The sequence below is a fragment of the Polyodon spathula genome, chromosome 18 (genome assembly GCF_017654505.1).
Source record: "Polyodon spathula isolate WHYD16114869_AA chromosome 18, ASM1765450v1, whole genome shotgun sequence".
Taxonomy (NCBI): Eukaryota; Metazoa; Chordata; class Actinopteri; order Acipenseriformes; family Polyodontidae; genus Polyodon; species Polyodon spathula.
This window is the reverse complement of record NC_054551.1, coordinates 26,080,380-26,100,856: the sequence shown is the minus strand read 5'-3', so window position 1 is coordinate 26,100,856 and position 20,477 is coordinate 26,080,380. Positions and strand designations below refer to the sequence as shown.

Sequence of the window (20,477 nt, the reverse complement as noted above, 5' to 3'; positions counted from 1 at the left end):
AAAACGGTCTTTCAACGTTCAGCCAAATTCCTGCTAAGCCACTGATCAATAACACTGCGCACTAATACATCTGATTTATGACTGTCCTGTTTCATACCAAATCTGAGGAAAACACACATCCAGTGCATCCTGTTTCTAGGTTGAAGAGTTTTCAATTTCTTTGGGGCTCTTCTATCAGGCAAGCAATCAGAACAGGACTGGAATGACTGCTTTCAAGGCACTCAGACATGGTGAAGGAACATCTGTAGTCGGCTAGTCTAGAAATCCTTGCTGTTGCCAGTATACCCCTTTCGTTATCTAGGCAGCTATTTAAATATGTAACTTAATTTTACACAGTTCAGAAGTCTTTATATGAAACATTTATTACATACCATAATCAATATCTCTCGCTACTGTCAAATTGCATTATACATGCTGTATACTGTATTTGTCAAGTATCAATTATAAAATTCTAATAATTATATTTTACAAGTACAATATGTTTTTCATATTAAAAATAAAATATTGAAAAATTTTAGACAATTGCAAAAGAACATTTTACAGTGCAATTAACACAGTATTTGGCAATATAGCGTCCCCCAGTCACTCATCCTAGTAAAATTACCTAAATTTGAAGCCCAGAGTGAGCCATGTAAGCGTGGCTTGGAGCTGCAAGCACTTCATTAGCATTTGAACTGTAAATCGATATCACATTTTGTAAGAAAGGCAGTCGATATAATTTTGCAATGGCAAGTTTCATTTAGTTTTAACACCTGCCATCTAACCATGAATATATTATCAATAAGCAATGATGATGAAAAAAATATGTTTAGGCAATTTTTAAAAAGCCACGGATACTAACCTCTGCCATTTTTGAGAGCTCTGTCCAATCGTCCTTGTTATAACTACACATGATACTGGAAATAAGAATCTGGAAGAAAAGAGAGGAAAGGTAAAATTACAGTAACAGTTTGATTTACTGTGCAAGGCCTTAAGGAATTAAACAGAAGAGTCGATTTTGGGATAAAAAACACTTAAAATGTTCCTCTTGTTTCAACATGTTCAAAAATGGATCTGAAAGCTATTCTCTCGTGTTTAAAAAGAGCAGCCTCATCCTTCCTTGCGCAAAGTGATAAAATCAATATTTATAACTTACAGGATCAAGACAAATCCATTGGTGTGCAAGCATTATTAAAACAATAAAAACTTCAAAAGCATGGTATTAGTTAAGAGCCCTTGTGGCAAGGCTAGATTAGATAAGTCTTTATTTTTCTTTACTAGACACACAATTATCTTTCCATAAAAATGGAAATATAGATTCAGCTCCTTATTATTGTTATTTCAAGAATACAGGAATACACACACAACCAGTCCTGTGTTACTGAATATGTTTTTGGTAAAACAATTTATTTGCATAATGAGGCAAGTTTAAATTTCCAGAGAAATATTAACTACAACTCCTAAAAAAACACCCGACTTGTATTAAATACTTTAAATCAGACGCACATATGAAACCCTTACCTACTGTACATGGCTTAGTTCTATACTTTAGAAACACTATAAAACTACAGCAGCAATGTGAAAGTATCATTAACATCTATTGATGAACTTATAAACGCAGTCTGTTAGTGTTAAACCTGATGGGGAAGAATGACTGCATGTGCAACTTAAGAGTATTAAGGAATTTTTTTCAGGTTTTTCTTTTTTGTTTGTTTGTTTTTGAACAAAATTTGGATTTACATACCAAGAATGTGCTTTTTGTATCCATCGTGATTGGGAAAAGCCAGATACGAAAATATATCACTCTAGCTGGAGCGCTGTCAGTGCAACTCGGCTGTTGTGATACAATCTGACTATATTTCACAGCGGTGTTCCTATGTAAATGCCAGTGCTTTATTTGCTGCTGCTGCACAGAAATGAAAATATGCTGCTTATTAGAGACCACCCCAGAACATCAAATCCCATTCAGTGAGAGAGTTAACAATTGTAAATCCTGTCATGTCTCTGAGATGCACAGGAATTATCTTGTTATCAATTTAATAATGGAACATTGAAGTAAGCGATGCCATCCACCAACACCCGTAACACCGCGTCTCTGGGGAAATTCACGACTGTGGAAACTGTCAATCGCAGCAGATATGGACATATTAAAAATTGGGGACAATGCACCTTCTCTCCATAAATCTATTCTTTTGGTGTTGGTGTAACAAGAAGATTCTGCAAGATGATAAATGCAATCAATGCAGCATGGGCTGACAGCCACGACTTATAAGCATCCAAATTTTTTTTATTTTTTTATTATTTTTTTTATGAATAATTTTAACAGGCAGTCTTTGACCTTGATTTTTTATTTTTTATTTTAGTGTGGCATGCATTCAAATCAGCTTGGCTGGGTTTTCTGCAAAGTTGAGAGGATGCTGCAACTCCAGCAAATAACAGGTGTGCTGAATAACAGGGCACTGTGACCCTGAAGTCCACCATGTGTTGATAAAAGTAATAATGGAAATAATCGTTCCTTGCAACAAAACATACTACATGAATGTGTTGTAACCAAGCTGGAACTACAAACGAAAAGCACTGTGTGCTTTTATGTTCACACCAAATACATATATCTAAAATGAAATCAAACTTAGTAGTCTGACATCTGTGCAAGATTTTAAACATAGAATTGAAGATTACGTAACAGAAACATGTTCTTATTTTAAACGTAATGCATTTTTTGTACGTAATGTTATTTAATGACACTTATCAGGGATGAACGGTGTTTGTGTTCTTCATGCAAATTACTGTCTTCTTGCCCAGGTCTCTCTTGAAAATATCTGTTTATATCAAGTAGCTTCCTATATTGTAACTATATTGCTGTATTTACAAAGGAAACAAGTATAACAGCAAGGTGGCAAGGGATAGTCTGTAGCTGGTTCTTCTGCGTTTACGTGCTGCTGCGCAAGCAGCTGGTCGTGCAATGGAAGACACGTTACCAAACAACCGATTGAGCAGGGAGACTTGGTCGGGAGCTTGGTGGATCGAAAGTCCTTGATTGGCTGAAGGGTGGATCCTGAAGAGGGCGTGACCATTCATAAGAAAAGGCTACGCTACAGAAAGGGACGCGTGCTACGCTGGAAGATGTGTGTTGTGAGACAGGTCAGTGAAGGCATTGCCCAAAGAAGCAACCCACCTGCAGGCAGCCAGCGAACCCTCAAGAGAGTGAAACTACAAACCAGGAAGTGTTTGTCAACCCTGACATTCTGTGCTACGAAGCAGTTGCTATGTGAGTAACAGGACTATTTATTGTTCAAGATTAGGGTGGGTTCAGGGGATTTTGGAAATCCTGCCAAAGTATAGCGAGGGCATAGTGTACAGACTCTGCAGCGGGTCCTTCCCTGCAGTGGAGGTAGCGCTAGCCGTATTGACGGCACCTTTAATTTATTTATTAGCAGTGTTTTCATTGCGTTTTTTTTTTTTTTTTTACCTGCTTCACCGACACTAGGTTACCATTGTTGCTATCCTAGTGGTGGCACTGTGTAACTGCAATCACTAATTCATGAACTGCTATTGTGTTTGAATAAAACCTGAGGTATGTCAAAAGCAATGCTATGTGTCCTGATTTTTAATCCAGTGTTCACCCACACACGTAACACTCCCCCCTGTTACAAGCAACAAGCAGCAATGAGTACTCACAACCACTAACAGACAAAATGTACCAATTCCAATGAACAATTTAACTAATCTCAGACAAGTGCTTTCCTAGATATAGCTTTCAATACTCAATGTCACAATACTTTATCTTCTAACTACTCCTTAGCCTCATTTTGAATTCATAGTTTGTATCCCTGGCATACAAAATTTGATTAGATTACTTCAGTTTTAGATAGATTAAAGGGCTCAGTCTTCACTTGATAGAAGCTTAGTAGACAAATGATAAGTAATGCAAAACCTACAGTCGTAAGCAGGGGTGAAATTCTCAACAAACAAGTGCATGTACTCACATGCACAGCTGGTGTAAACATTACAAAAATGGAGACATTTTGTGTGCCAAAGAATAAATACTTTTAAAATGTATACATATCGATACACGATAGATTTATGAATACAAAATAAGCCTTAAATTAACTGCTCAATTATAACTAAGGATACAATTTTGGCACAGTGATTTTTAGTACATTTCACTGGCAAGTTGCTAAAAAAAAAAAAAAAAAAAAAAACAAGAATTCATGGAAGTGTCACGGAAAGGCCACCAAATAATGTAGGTTTAGCTACATCAGCATACGCAAGAGCTTTTAAAGAGTGCATAAAAACCAATAATACAAAGACTATTGCTTTTGACTGCTGGCAAGTTTAAATTTACAAAATTTAGTTTAAGGTCCTTTCACATCAAAGTAACTTTTTTTTTGTTTGTTATAGAATACTGTACGATGCAGGCTTTCACACCGCATAGCGAAATTTCTGTGCATGTCCGGTGTAAATACGGGCTCCGAGCTTTACCAAAGGACCAGGCTTAAGGTAGTTACTTATTCCCGATTCGAGGCTGAAGTTAGCTACTTATTTGCACAGTTACGTGTTGAATATTAGCAAACATTTGTATAAAGATAAAAAAGAAAACTAGTGAAAAAAAAAAACCAAAATCATAAATTAACATTCAGAGAGCATCTATTCATAAATCAATGTTTCAAAGATCTAAGTAATTTTAATTGTGTATCAAATTTTTACTGATATTGATCCTAGCGCAGAAAAAATGCATAAATAAAATAACAGGTTAGTCAAAAGTCCAATTATAGTATGATGCAGTAAGACCAAACAACCTCTGATATGAGCCTGACAAGTCCACATTAGTGTATACTGACCTTAATGTAATGCATATATATATATATATATATATATATATATATATATATATATATATATATATATATATATATATATATAATATATATATATATATATATATATATATATACACACACTCTGTGTGTGTGTGTGTGTTACACTGAGTCAGGATTCAGCATTTACAAATTATCAAAGAATGAAATTAAAGGTCAACTCAGTAAACTGAGCAAATTATTTTGGTGAAACAGAAAATATCTAACAAGCAAAGAACAAAACAGAAAAGACACAGCTTCAGTAAAGAGATATAATCAAATCTGTGCTTTGAGCAAATGCACAGTCCGCAAACAGATTTTGAAGACTCTGCTCAAACTGTGATTTTACATTTGTCTTTGCGGTCTCTTTACGGTTTTGTTCTTTGCTTGTTTCATATTTTCCATTTCACAATTTGACCAAAATAATTCATAATAAAAGCACTAATTTTCATGCTAAATAGCACTTAATAGTACTGTACATGCCACAGTGCGCCATACTCTATTCGAGAGACAATTGCTTAACCTTCAACATCACACCCAGCTTGAGGTGGCAAAGCCCTCACAATGTGTAATATGCAGGAAAAGAAGGTTGCGTGTGTATATTTTACGGCATAGCCTGTGAATGCTTACTTGTGCACTCTGCAATTTACTTTATGTTAAAGAGAAATGCTCAAGCTTTAAAATGATTCCCCCTTAGAATGTGAGCTAATACTCAATACATAACTGTAGCGTCAGACTGGGTCATTCTGTGTCTGAAATTAACAGAAATGGAATATCCAGAATGGGGTCCTAAGCCATTTTATGTGTCCACTTGGTTTCCTTTCACAAACTTTAACACTGATAAAGCTTTTAAAAAGCTGTAAACTAAATATTGGACAAGTGGTTTATCTTCACCATCGCTGAATGAGTCCTTTGGCACTGGCAGTGTCTTGACGAGGGTACAAACCAGACGGTTTTGAGTGCTTGGACACCTCGGACAAAAAACAGTCCATCTCATAAATACAGTTGACAGGGGGCGAAGTTAGCACTCCTGACATGAAACCCAAGACTGAACTTTGACAATCAGGAGTAGTGCTGAGGAGAAGTAGTTCAGAGGAACGAAATGGAAGCTGAACTGTAGACTGGTGAAATCATGTTCTGAGAAGGCTGAAATCAGCTTTGAAGAGCCCTAGCTCTTTGACCTACGAGAGACTGTAACAGTAAATGGGGATCTGAAACTGGGTCTTGGTTTCCACGCTGCTGCATGAAACGAACGGAAGCATAGCCAGCAGCTGGGCCTAAGGTCATATACTAGCCATACAGAAGAATTGCAACAACAACACTTCTACAGTCCTTCTGTAAAGCTCGCAGCCCCCTCATCTGTTGAGTGTCAGTTTTGTGTTCCAACTAAAGTTAGCTGTGATTGGCTGAACGTGTCGGCAGCAGCAAGACCAAGCCTCGATTTCCTTGATGGAAGTGGGCGAGACTGATGGGAGTGGTTGACACTTTGTGCTTGCACAGTTCAAATAAAGCTTATTTAAATAAACTGTGGAGCAAAAGTACACGCTCAAATAAAAGATCTTGCACACCCTTGCAAAAACTAAATTTCAACTTAAGGGAAGCTGTTTTTTTGTACACAGCTCAAATAAAAATTCCACAACTAGGGCAAATTGAATTTAAATTTAAGGTGTGCTGTTTGTTGTCCTTGAGTAAACTTAATTTCAATTAAAGTTATGCTCTCTTGTTGTTAATAGATTAGTTTTTTATTAATAGTTTAGTTTGCATTATATTATTTACTTTGTGTTACTTTCACCACACATATGCATGTATCACTCAGGCATATACTGTAATATAACACTTAAGTCAAGCATTAAGAATTCACAAGTCTGAATCCACCCCCCCAGTGAATCACATAGAGGATGCCAAAAAAAAAAGACATATGAAATGATATAACTATTACTAGCTCCAGACATTAAAATTGTATATGGCTATGCACTGAGTTATATACAAAATACTACTATACTACCAACAGGTACAGAACTATTGGAAGGAAAAGAATAGTACAATGTAAAATTGCAAAATAGATACTTGATTAGGCTCTAGAAACACTGTGAAAATGAATTGCTGGGTAAATCAGTCATTGTAATATTAAACAGTACCACTACCATAAGACTGTCTAGTAAAGAATTAAAATCTATACAGTATTCGGTTTACAATTGGATTTTGAATGGTTTTAAACATGGTAGCAACAATTAACAACACACCTTAATTCTGTGAATGCTGTACTTCTAAATACCACCCCCCCCCCCCCCCAACCTCATTTACTGACGCAAAGAAAAACAGGACAATAATTACAACACAGTGCCTGAGAACACACTGATAACAAGAATATGGAAAAAGTAAGTATCCTCAGATAAATGGCCCAGGAGACCCAGGGGACATAGTGTGGAACTCGTCTGAGGCAAAGAATTAGATCTAAAAAGCATGTTCCCTGTAGAGACAGCATGTAACAGAGAACAATGTGCTTAGGGTTGCTATACAAATCCTCCAGAAAAACATCTAAAGAGGTTAACAAAGAAAGGATTCTTGTATTATACTTGGTAAATAAACTTATTTTCGTACACGGCAGTAAGTAAACCACTTGTTTCATTTCATGTTCGCAAGGAATTGTGAGCTGTGCTTTGATGCAAAAGAAATTGAACAAAAGCGATGGTAAAAACACATTTTTGTATTAAAACTAAAAAGCTGAAGTACTGATGGGTATAACGTGTACGTTTTGCTGCATGACAGACTGGTTTAGAAATAAGAATTTTCTCATTTAGATTTTTTTTTTTTTTTGTGGAACCAAAACATCAAAATGTACAGTCTGCAGTGTACTATGACATAATATTGTCTGGCACAGAAATTTGAAACAAACTGCAAAAGGGAAATGAGAGTTGTCCTTTTTGTATATGTTCACTCTGTCTTACCCTGTGTGATGTATTTGTATTCTGTCTGACGTTATGGATATTAGAAGAATGTTCACATTTTTGTGCTTGAATAAAACAGGAATTTAAAAGAACTTGAGTGGTCTTTTCAGCATCTGACAGTCAGGTCTGTGTGTTTCAATTAACTTTAGACCTAATGAGCATGGCTCTTTTGCTAGCAGTGGGTAGTTCCGTACTGAGTATTAATATAAGCTTCTGTGCATACTTGATGTCACTTTGATCAAAACGTTATTTAAAAGGAGCATTAAGTCCTTTGTGAAATACTAATAATTCTACATGTTTGCAAAGGAAATGATTGCTTCTTTTGACACCTGGAATCACTCCAATTCAGATCTTGTGACCATTTTGTTTTAAAGGAAGTGATTAGGAGACTATTAAAAAGTGGATGATCACGGTTAGGAGTCGTTGGTCTTGCCATGATTTCAAAAGAACAGAAGTACTCAATCTTATAAAATCATTTCTAAACTTTAAAACCAACTTTTGCAAAAATGTTACCACTGTTGTTAAGCACTGACTAAGACAACAAAATGACTTTGTAGCTTTTTAACATGTCTGCTGTAAAATATGATTAATTACTTTTTGTCCTATGTGGAGACTTTAGACTTTATTCTGGTAATGAAAAACATGTGTGTGCCTAAAGTGAAGCACAAGGTGGGGATTACTGTACATTGCAGTACTACATCTTTGAAATATTTGAATTACGAAGTATATCAGATTGGTTTTCGGTGAGATGTATTTAAAGAAAAGTCCTTTAAAAAGTCCAGGCCCCACTGCCATATGTCTACTATTAAAGAATTATAGAGAGTTTAGAATTCATTATAGCAGCACTTCTGAGCACCAATACTTGTACTGACCTCTACCCACCGAAAAAACCAAAAAAGAAAACAATCCTTACATTATCTGGGAAGTCTCTCTTCAGTTCAATCACACTTTGACACCAGTACGCTGCAGTCTTCTCACTAATGAGCTCAATATTCAGAAAAGAGCTTTGCGCAGGGCCGAAGATTGGGCCTGAAGTAGTTCCACGTACAATCCTTGGAGAAACGTTGGTGACGATATCCTGTTATATAAAGACAGAAGTGCACATGTCAGAGTTCATTTTAACATCATACTTTATAGCAGGTTACATTTTATTTCATTACTACGGTAAATGTAGAATTTCCAGATAAAACGGTTACACAGACATTAGTCATCCGATGTTATGGAATTGTAAGGGGCCCTACCCTCACTAGTGTGAACCAACATAAAAAGTGCTGGGAAATATTATCTTCAGAGATGTCTTTTGATGTATAAAATGCACCTACTGCTTACTTGTGTGAAGACATACGACAGAGGCAGAATTTGACCATGATGTTACAGTGAAGCTGGCACAATTACTTTAGGTAATGCACTGCACAAATGATGGGTCACTGGTTTTGGCAAAGTTAGAAAGCAAGGGCAGCCTGGAATAGGAAGGTAATTCTGAAATTCTGCAGGGGATCAATTTCCTGCTGTTTGTTGTGCCATCTGCTGCTTGGCTGTATTTGATCTGACACCATCATAAACACTTTCAAATGCAACTTTAATGTTAGTCTGGATGCACATAAACCCAATCGGGCCTGCAGAAAAAAGACATGTCTTGAAAATGTTTGGATTTGTATGCATCCTCTTTACAACATAAAATAAAAAGGGAAATATACTTTTTGAACCACGACAGAATAAGTATATTTTATTGTAATACATCTATGAAAATACAACATAAAACACAATAAAAAAGTAAAAAAAAGGTTTAATTATATATACACTACCAGTCAAAAGTTTTAGAACACCCCCATTTTTCCAGTTTTTATTGAAATTTAAGCAGTTCAAGTCCAGTGAATATGAAATGGTACAAAGGTAAGCGGTAAACTGCCAGAGGTTAAAAACAAATTTAGGTTACCAAAAACTAAAAGGCCTTTTTCAGGAAACAAGTAATGGGTTAACAACTTACAGCTGTTCTGCAGCAATGGAAGTAAATTAAGCCTTGAAAGTTGATGCTAACAATTCCTACAGGTGTCCCAACTTTTGTTGATTACTCTCAAACCCTCTGTCTGCATAAAAGCAGTGTTGGAACAGACTGTGTTACTACACCCTCTTAAGCATTATTTGGACAGTATTGTACTGCAAGAATTGTATATTACTATCATAATGGCAAGAAAAAAGCAATTAATAAAGGAAGACAGACAGACCATTATAACCCTTAAAAGTGTAGGTCTTTCCTTTAGAGAAATTGCAAAGACAAGGTGTCAGTGTGTACAGTTTCCTACACCATCAAAAGGCACTTGGAAACTGGAGGAAACTGACAGGAAGAGGTCTGGCAGACCCAAAGCCACAACAGAATCAGAAGACAAGTTTCTGAGAGTCAACAGCTTGTGTGATAGGCGGCTCACAGGTCAACAGCTTCAAGCACAGCTTAACAGTGGTCGAAGTAAGCAAGTCTCAGTTTCAACTGTGAAGACAAGAATTTGAGCTGCAGGTTTGACAGGTCGAGTGGCAGTAAGAAAGCCATTGCTAAGATGGCAAAATAAGAAAAAGAGGCTTGCCTGGGCCATGAAGCACCGCCAGTTGACTACTGAAGACTGGGTCTTATGGACCGATGAATCAAAATTTGAAATCTTCGGTTCATCACGCAGGGTTTTTGTATGCCGTTGAGTAGGCGAAAGTATGGTTCCTCGGTGTGTGACACCAACTGTCCAACATGGAGAAGGAAGCGTGATGGTCTGGGGCTCTTTTGCTGGATCCAGAGTCGGCAACTTGCACAGAGTGAGTGGCATCCTGAACCAAAACGGCTACCACAGCATTTTTCAGCGCCATGCAATACCCTCTGGTACACGCCTAGTTGGTCAGGAGTTCATCCTATAGCAAGATAATGACCCAAAACATACCTCTAGGCTATGTCAGAACTAACTTAGAAGAAAAGAACAAGACGGTAGGCTTCAAATCATGGAATGGCCAGCACAGTCTCCAGACTTAAACCCCATCGAGCTGATTTGGGATGAACTGGACAGAAGGGTGAAAGCAAAGCAACCTACAAGTGCAACACATTTGTGGGAACTTCTGCAACAGTGTTGGGAAGAACTTTCCAAACAATATTTGATTTCCATTGTAGAAAGAATGCCACGAGTGTGTTCGGCTGTTATATTTGCAAAAGGTGGCTACTTTGAGTAAAAAATTTAGATTAAATTTTGTTAAACAAAACAATTCCATGATTTCTTTTTTTATCTCCAATTGTTTATTTGTTCTATTTTCATTTCAGAGTACACTGAAACATTAAACTGTAAATTTCAATAAAAACTGGAAAAATGGAGGTGTTCTAAAAGTTTTGACCAGTAGTGTGTCTGTGTATATATATACATGTATATATATATATATATATATATATATATATATATATATATATATATATATATATATATATATTATATATATATATATATATATATATATATATATATATATATATATATATATATATATATATATATATATATATATACTACAAGTGTACAAAACATTAGGAACACCTTCCTAATATTGAGTTGCACCCCCTTTTGCCCTCAGAACAGTCTCAATTCGTCGGGGCATGGACTCTACAAGGTGTCGAAATCGTTTCACAGGGATGCTGGCCCATGTTGACTCCAACGCTTCCCACGTTGGCTGGTAGTGGATCTCTACTCCGAATAGCTCGTTCCACCTCATCCCACAGATGCTCAATTGGATTGAAATCTGGTGACTGGGCAGACCACTACAGTAAGCTAAATTCACTGTCATGTTCGTGGAACCATTCCTGGACAATCCTAGCCTTGTGGCATGGGGCAGTATCCTGCTGAAAAACTCCATTTGTAGATGTATACACTGCTGCCATGAAGGGATGCACCTGATTGGCAATTATGTTCAGATATCCTCTGGCACTTAAACGTTGCTCCACTTTTCTCAAGGGGCCCAATGTGTGCCATGAAAACACACCCACACCATCGCACCACCACCAGCCTGCAATGTTGACACGCGGCATGATGGATGCATATACTCATGTGATTTTCTCCATACCCTAGTCCTCCCATCAGCGTGAAACAGCAGGAACCGGGATTCATCAAAATCAAAAGAGCGGGTGTTCATAATGTTTTGTACACTCAGTGTGTGTGTGTGTGTGTGTGTATATATATATATATATATATATATATATATATATATATATATATATATATATATATGATATATATATATCATACCACTGAGTGTGGGTGGGGCGCGTATGCTGCGGATTCGGGATATATCGCGGCAAAACAAATAAGAACAAAGCATTGATGTCGTACTGTTATAATATACACACATGCAGGACAGCGTGTTCATCTTCGCCACTCCCGAGTCAGTACGCAGGTGGTAGCGGTGAGCCGTGCCAAAAAATAAAAAAAATTATAAAATTGACTATTCTAAATTGGGAGAAAATGTTATTTTAAAAAAAAAAAATGCCAGCAAAAAAAAATAATAATGATAATACCTGCATGATCAATGGTGAGGCTATACCAACACTTTTAGAAACCTTTATTATGATATATCTATGCTCCATTAGTAAAGTAATGCATGTTTTAATTAAGAACTACCCCATACAAACCAATTAAGATAATAGGCATACTGACTCGATTTCATAACATTTGGCCATTTTCAAACAGGATACACAGGGAACCTTAATTAGCACTAATTAGTCATAATCTCCATATGTTTGATACGGTTTACCATTACCACAATATAAGATTATTTATCCATTAAATCTGCCAAATGCTGCCGTTCTTGTGAAAAAGGAGTTTTCACATTGTATGTACCTCCCTGCAATATCACATATGTTTAATTGTCACATCTGCTATATTCTAAGTAGGTGCAAAAATTCTTCATGATGGTTCATCTAATGATTATAACACCTCTAAAAAATATCTTAAAACTAATTTTAGATGTATTACTTGTACAATAATCTAACAGAAACGTTCAATTATTTTGACAAACATTGAGGGGGTATGGTTGAAATGTTTGACAAATAATTATTAGGTTATAACTAAAAACACTACCATTTAATTTCTTATACTCGTTACATATAGAATAGGAATATATAATAATGGTGATATATAAAACACAAGTTGGTATAGCACCACAGGAGGGCAGAGTTGCTTCTGGCCTCTGTCCTCAACGTATACGAGTCAGATTGCATTCAGCACTACTGCATGTGTTTTATGATTATTTATGTGAAAACTACACTATTAAATCAGTATTGTGATGTACAGTTAGGTTGATCTATACAATGGTGACGTACTTCACAGGTTGTTCAGTTTTAGAGGTACTGAGTTAACTTATTTGAGCCTCACAATATGAGCATATGTTTTAGAATACATCTTTATTACTTTCAATATTTTCAACAAGACCCTTCTTGCAGTTAGAAACATGGCACTTACATAAGTAAAGAAAAAGCATTACACACATCACAAACAAAACTATTAAAAGCAACTGCAAAGCTAGCAAAGCTGTATGTGGCAAGCTCTTTGGCGATAATATATTTGACCTGCTTAGATTTTGCCCACAGGTACTGTACATGCAGTCAGGATTCTTGTATTAAGAGTGAAATTAATTCCCATTATAAATCAATGCACATACCCATCACACACGATTTCCGACAGTGTCACTAGTTTGCTTACACATAGCCCACCTCTTCAGTGTTAAAATTTATTTGATTATCCTTCACAGCCTGCTTTTTTTTTTTTTAAACAACATGAGCAATTCAGTAGTGTGCAGTATTTGCAGAGCTAAGCAAGTTTCACAGCACGAAAAATTCAGTCGACAAAAAACTGAACAAGAACAGTGATTCCAGCTACAGTAATGTAAAACAGTTAATCATTAAACAGTTTTAGATAATATATATATATATATATATATATATATATATATATATATATATATATATATATATATATATAAGGGGACACTAGACTGTAATGAAAACACACTTCAAAAAGTAGTGACCTCATGACAAGCATTATCAAGACTTTCATACAAGTGCACTGTGACATTAGCCTTTTATCAAGCACTTTCATCTAGTTGAGCAGGGGGGAGGAGCAAGGGTTTGAGGCCAAAATGAAATAAACAAATATCCGTCACACTCTTTGAACAGTCACTTAAGATTACAGCCTTGACATAACATGGTATATACTCCAAAAGGTGCTTATAGTTAGATGTCTTGAGGGATGTAAATCCATTCAGAAATTTATATTTTAAAGTCAATTACTGTTTGCAGCCACAGCTTACTAACATGGCTGTCCTAGCTTCTGTACATCAAAAGAGGTATCTTCATACCTCTTTTGAGGCTTTTCTGAAATTCTGGCAGACTGTTTGCAATTGTGCTGCTCTCACAAATATCAGTGGCCAGGTAGTGTAGTTGCACCACATTCCTTTCAACCTCAATACTGGAAGCTTAAATACAGTACTGTAGATCCACCTGTCCCTGACTGACTGTGACACCACAGCAGAAAAGAGAAGCGCAAACAAAACAAATAGGCTTTACTAAGGTGCTGGCACTGGATGACACTTGTCATGCGAGAGACTACAGCTTTTCCTGCCCTGACACTTCAGAAGATATTGATGTCAAGCCAAATGAAAAAATGTGTGGTATTTTTTAAAATGAAAAAAGCTTGAAAATTGATTCAGGAATAGTTTAATTTTTTGGTAACACTTTAGTTTGGGAATCTGTTGTAAGTGGCTATAAACAACAATAAAACACAAAAGTGTATAATAACTGTATTGCAAAAACAAAACAACCCCATACAATTGATGAGACAGATATACACACAGGCATAGACAGACAAACAGATCAGACTATATCCGTTATAAGCAATTATAAACAATAGCACAAAAAACAATGACAAAAGTGTGTAATAATACTCTAATAATAATGCTTATTATTTCTATTTATATTCTATAATTGTTAATAGCATAATTAATAACATGTTTATAGATTGTTTACAATCACGTATCAGATCCCTAGTGTGTTACCATTTTTGTTTGGTTCTGCAAAAAAAAAAAAAAAAAAAAAAAAAAAATGCCTGCACTTTAAAAGTGCATACTTTAAAGTTAGTAATTTAAACCAACTTTGTGGCCTTGCTAGCAACAAACGTACCTATTCATGCACAACATAATTGTTTACAGAATTATCAACAGAATGCTTTTATGCACTGTTTCTTTACTTTCCAAGGTACTGTACATCATTCAGAATGGAGACATGGAACATACTACTGAATAGCGAATAGAAACAGAGCCCTTTTTAATAAACTCAAGGTACCCTCACGTAAGATTGGGAAGGAGAATTGAAACGGGCTTCCCAAGGGCTATGGGGCAAATCTGCGAGTCTGTATTTAATGAAGTTGTGACCTGGAAACATTTAGCTCTTGGCATTATTTATTATCTGGGCATTTCTGCAAAAGAGTTTTAATATTAAACAACTGGAAACCATGAAATTGCCTGAAGGGATAGGAATGGCACATTTAAAAAAAATAATAATAAAAAAAAAAAAAAATCAGGTGCCGCACTCTGTAGCACAAGATAAGAGTTTATTGTACCTCATGTAACAAATAAATTGTATTCAGTGAGATCTGTCTTGCAAGACATGCACCACATCAAAAACAAAGATAAATACATTTGTGCGCATTTACAAACATTTTCATGGAAAGCAGGGGACATATTAACATGTTTTTAAAGCAGATGAAACATGCTTTCTTATACAGCGGTTGTGCTACAGTAGTAACCATTTCAATTCCTTTTCAACAAATTTCCTATAAAAGGACTTCAAGCTGTTAGGAAATAACACTATCCTTTTGCCCAATAACATGCTGTAACCTGTCAAAAACAATTCTGCTCTACCTATTCCCACTCATGTGGGGATATTCAGTTACTTGCTGACGTAAAATAAATGCTTTAAACCAACAGGGCTTTTCATCAAGTCTACACAGACTTTAACCTTTTATACTACACACAACATTCATGAAAAAGCAGGTGGAATAGCAAACCAATGCTCGGTAACAAACGACTTAGTGAACACTGCTGTACTGTAAATGCAATATAGGCCTATACAGTGTAGTGAATCAGAATTCCCTGTAACAAGCTTCTTATTGTCAGAAAACACAAACAAAAAACATTTTAATCTGCAATTACAATTAGTCTGAAGCGTCTTGTCATTATCGCACTGGTAGAACTGGACGGACTACATGTTTCAATAACTATGTGAAATATGATTAAGCCCTTCAGAGATCTGCCTGCTCAGTGGTACTGTTTTGCCTCATCTCTTTCTGGTACCTTGAACAACTCTTTTACTAGGTGCTATCATGCTGTGCTGACTACATAACCACTTGCACACAGAGTAGCAGCCAATGTGTGGTACAGCATGGGGGATTGACTCAAAAAGCAGCTCTCATCACACCATGATGAGTGAGTTGGAACAAAATCTGGGGGCATTTATTTTTTTTGCAGATTATTCCACAGATGATGAGCCTGTGTTTACAGAGGGCAAGTAAGCAAGTAAAGGCATGCACACAGTTTTTTTTTATTTATTTTTGTTTGTGTTTTTTGGCAACTGCAAACATAGAATCTTAAAGAATACTACAAAGCCCCGCTGAGGCATCCCCTATGAATGGAAAACAATATTGGGATTAGGTTCTACTGAATAAACCATGACTGGCGATTATTAATTAGTATTTTATATTGTCTTTGTCCAACAGAGCATTTGTGTGTCCTCCCAATGGAATCATTACCAAAAACAAAATCAACTTTAAAACAGGCCAAAGACTTCACCAGTGTTTTACCATTAAGAAGTTTGTCAACTTGCTATTCGTTTTTAAAAGTTTCACTTATGGGTGGCAACCTGCAAATGGTGCCTATTTGACATACATTTTAGAAATAAAATATACACACACCACTGTACCGTACTGACAGGCGTGCAGGCTGACATTTTTTCAATGAAAACAATGCTTCAATCATATGGTACAAGATACAGTGATGGGTCTGTCCAAGTACTGTAGTTATGCTATCAAGTACTTCTGTTATATATCACTAAACGCGAACACGAATCACAGAGCATTGGCTGGTATGCTGTCACAATAATGAAGAAGAAAGAATGCTGGTTGCCCAGAAGAAACAACATCTCTGAACTCTAAAATGATAGTGAATTAAGGTCCAGACATTAGTCACTTTATATAGCCATGGTACAAAAATCAAAGCATCGCTGTTTCAGAACCTCACCATGGTCTGACTAGCCAACCAATTTCTTACAAACAGGAACTTTAAAAAAAAAGGCAGCATTGCAGTTCTGGAGACCATCCATCTCAGTCTCTAAAGTGCAGTACTAACACTTGGTAGCCAATCACTGAATCCTGTATTCTACAGTACATGTCACTTTGAGAAAACAGAAGTGAAAAAAAAAAAAAATACTGATATCACAAAAAGACCCTGCAAAAAGTATCTTCTAAACCCTGCATAAAAGGTTTAAATGAAAACCTTCACCAAGTTTTAACACACACGAGGACCAACGCCATCTCGACCTGGGGGACTGGATCAAACTTGTCTCTGTCCCTATGCCACCACTGTCAATATTATAATTGTTTTGCATAAAAATAAGCCCCTGCAACAAAATGCTAAGAGTTATTCTGGAAATGACAGGTGTGTCTTCTGTATAATTTTGACAGTGTGTGGTTGCATGTAGAATCCGATATCTATTCAGAGGTAACTATATTGGACAGGGCATTAAACATTTTATATTTGCAATGCAATTATGACAAAAGTAAATAAAAATACATCAACATATTTGTGGTGTATGTTTGCATTAAATATACACTAAGTTGTAGCCTAAAATTAAATATTCTAGATGTACTGCATTAATAGAGCAGTGTTACATGTTTCACTAAGAAATCCAATATTCAAAAAACAGATGTGATTAGTAACCATGGAAACCACCAAAGACTGTGCTACAGTACAACAACCCCATTCACAAATACAGAACAAGCCAATTCACAAATCATATAAAAAGGTGCAGCCGGGTGATTTTGGTTATTTGCATCAATAATTTAGCAAAATGTTTATTTATTATAGAGTAGCATTGACACATAATATAATTCATGTTTAAATGGAGAAAAAAATAGAAATCAAATTTTAATCAATGAATCAATCAAGACAGGTTAAAAATGAATACTGAATAAATATAAATGGACTGTAATATCGGTATATTACATATGTTTACTGGTCTTCTGTTTTGAGTGTAGTTACCTTTCTTACACCAATAAAGCAGTCTGCAGTTTTGAAGGGATCATGTCTGCCATGTTGAAACACTTATACAAAAATGAAAAGAATAAGGTCAGATACCAATACACAGGGTCTTGATTTTAGTTCAGTTGTATATTAAAAAGGGAGTGTGAGCACCAAAACACTACATTTACAAACTTCTGTCTTCTCCCATATTAAGCAAAATAACGCTCAGGATAGGTTGAGCTGTATACAACAGCCTGTGTCTATGTGATAAACCTCATTGATTTTAGTTTAGATTTCTTACAAAGATAACATCAACCCTCTTAATCCTCTCTCTATAGCTGTCACCAATAAAGCCAAGCAACCTTGAATTCCACAATCACATCTAACCAACAAATCTACGCACTGGAATTTAGCCTTGATAAACCATTTGACAACTCTATTGTACAGGGAAAGTGTTCTGAAACACATTCTCGAATTTCAATGGACCAGCCGATTTCAGCCAAGGTCTTAAGGAATTGTACACCTACCAAACAAAACAGTTAACTGTTAATAGAATTTTCTTTTTCCTCTCCCGTTACTCAGCTGTGGACAACACACCTTGACAAGCTCTCACAACTTGATATGCTCCTCAAGAAGTTCCAGAATGCTCTCCTTGCTAAAACACTGAGCTGTATGTTACGATATAGTTTGAAGCAGTGATCAGAATCTCTTTTTTTTTTTTTTTTTTTTTTTTTTTAAGAACAGAAATAGGGCCACGTAACCAGTGAAGATAATTATAAACTCCTTCATGCAACACAGTTCGTTTAGGTAATTGGGTGTTTAAGATAATCAAGGTTGATTTTAATTTGGGTAATTGAAGTATGTTACATATAGGCTTCCTACTATTTGATTTTAATTTTTTTGCCAAATCCATGTTTATGTTTTAAAGAATTTAAGGGGTTTTTTCAATATTTGTAATTCAAGCAGAGAATGGGTGAAATCAACCCAGAAAAAAAAAAAAAGTCTCAAATAAACCACAGAAAAAAAAAAAAACAGCACAAACATTTATTACACAGACTTTCATAGCATACATTTACTAGTAAAATATGCATAGGACAAAAGAGATAGTTGAACAGAACTAACTTGCACTTATTATTCGGAGTCTGAGCTCCAACCCCTCCCCCTCCTGCTTCAGCACAGCTGGGCTCAGACACTATGTTTCCACCACACCTCCCTCAGCTAGTAGCATTGAGTGTATTATATTATTTGTTGTATTATTACTTAAAATGAATTGTTTGTGTTGAAAAACATGCCATTTTGTTATTATTGTTTACAGTCTGGATGGGATTTAAATTCCCCCTCCAGATAAAATCGTGAGAATGCGTGGTCAACAGTGAATGATTATTGACAAACTGGCTGTTGACCGCGCATATGAAAAACCTTGTGCCGAATGTGTGTTAATCCCTCTGCCACAATATAAAAACCTGCAGCTTTGGCCGAATTGGGTGGGTTTTACAGAGGAGGGAAGAGACAAGTAAGAACAACAACTAAAAGTAAACAATTGCTAACTGTGCTGGCTTTATCACTAGAACCGCCATGGCAGTCATTTTGACGGCTTATTACAATACATGCTTTTATTGTTAATATAACCTACAATACACTACTTTTTATATGTATACAAGCCAGTTTACAGCAGTATGTATTTGAATAGAATATTGCTCTTGAAGTCTAGATAAGTGTTATCCAAACATCTATTGTAATCCTATCAATTCCTTGGAGCTTGTACAATGTTGTATGCATACTTAACACCTGTTTACACAATATTTTCTTTTGAAATGTTTATTTTATTATAGTTTCATTTTCTGAAGTCAAGCTTTATATGTGCCAATTTTGAAAACAAAGCTTTCTATGTTTGTTTATTTAAATATGGTGTTTCTGCTATTCAAATGTCAGATATGGTGTTCATGAATACATCTTTTGAGTTGTACCTGAAAGTCTGTCTTTCATTTTCATATCGAAACTGTTTAAAATGTACCCGTCAAAATGACTGCTGCTGGCGTTTCTAGGTAGAAGCATAAACCCGGCAGTTTTAGTGTTAAACCACTTGTTTGATTTCGTGTTCACTTCGTTTTGTTCACTTTTTTTTTTGGTTTGGTTTGACCAACAAGCCGTTTTATTTTGTAAAGTGTTTTGTTTTTGTTGAAATATTTTATGATTATTTGATGATTATGTATTTATTTTATAATTATCATCAGGTGTTGGTTTTCAATCATGCTAATTTTCAAAAATTAACAACGAATGTTAATGTCCAAATACCTGTCACAGTACAAAATTTGTTTTTGCATGTATGCATGTTATGTGGTCATTTGTTCTTTTATTAAAAAGCTGAATTTCAATTTTAATTGAT

The 20,477-nt window shown here is 35.7% G+C and overlaps 1 protein-coding gene across 1 annotated transcript in view; it reads right to left on the bottom strand.

Moving 5' to 3' along the window:
• LOC121330800 (dihydropyrimidine dehydrogenase [NADP(+)]-like) overlaps positions 1 to 20,477 on the bottom strand; it is a 170,987-nt gene that overhangs the window by 56,249 nt on the left and 94,261 nt on the right. The window contains exons 14-15 of the mRNA XM_041277594.1: positions 8,697 to 8,861; positions 842 to 910 (exon numbers count right to left, since the gene is read on the bottom strand). Coding sequence (XP_041133528.1) covers positions 842 to 910; positions 8,697 to 8,861 — 234 coding nt within the window. The remainder of the gene's footprint in view (positions 1 to 841; positions 911 to 8,696; positions 8,862 to 20,477) is intronic.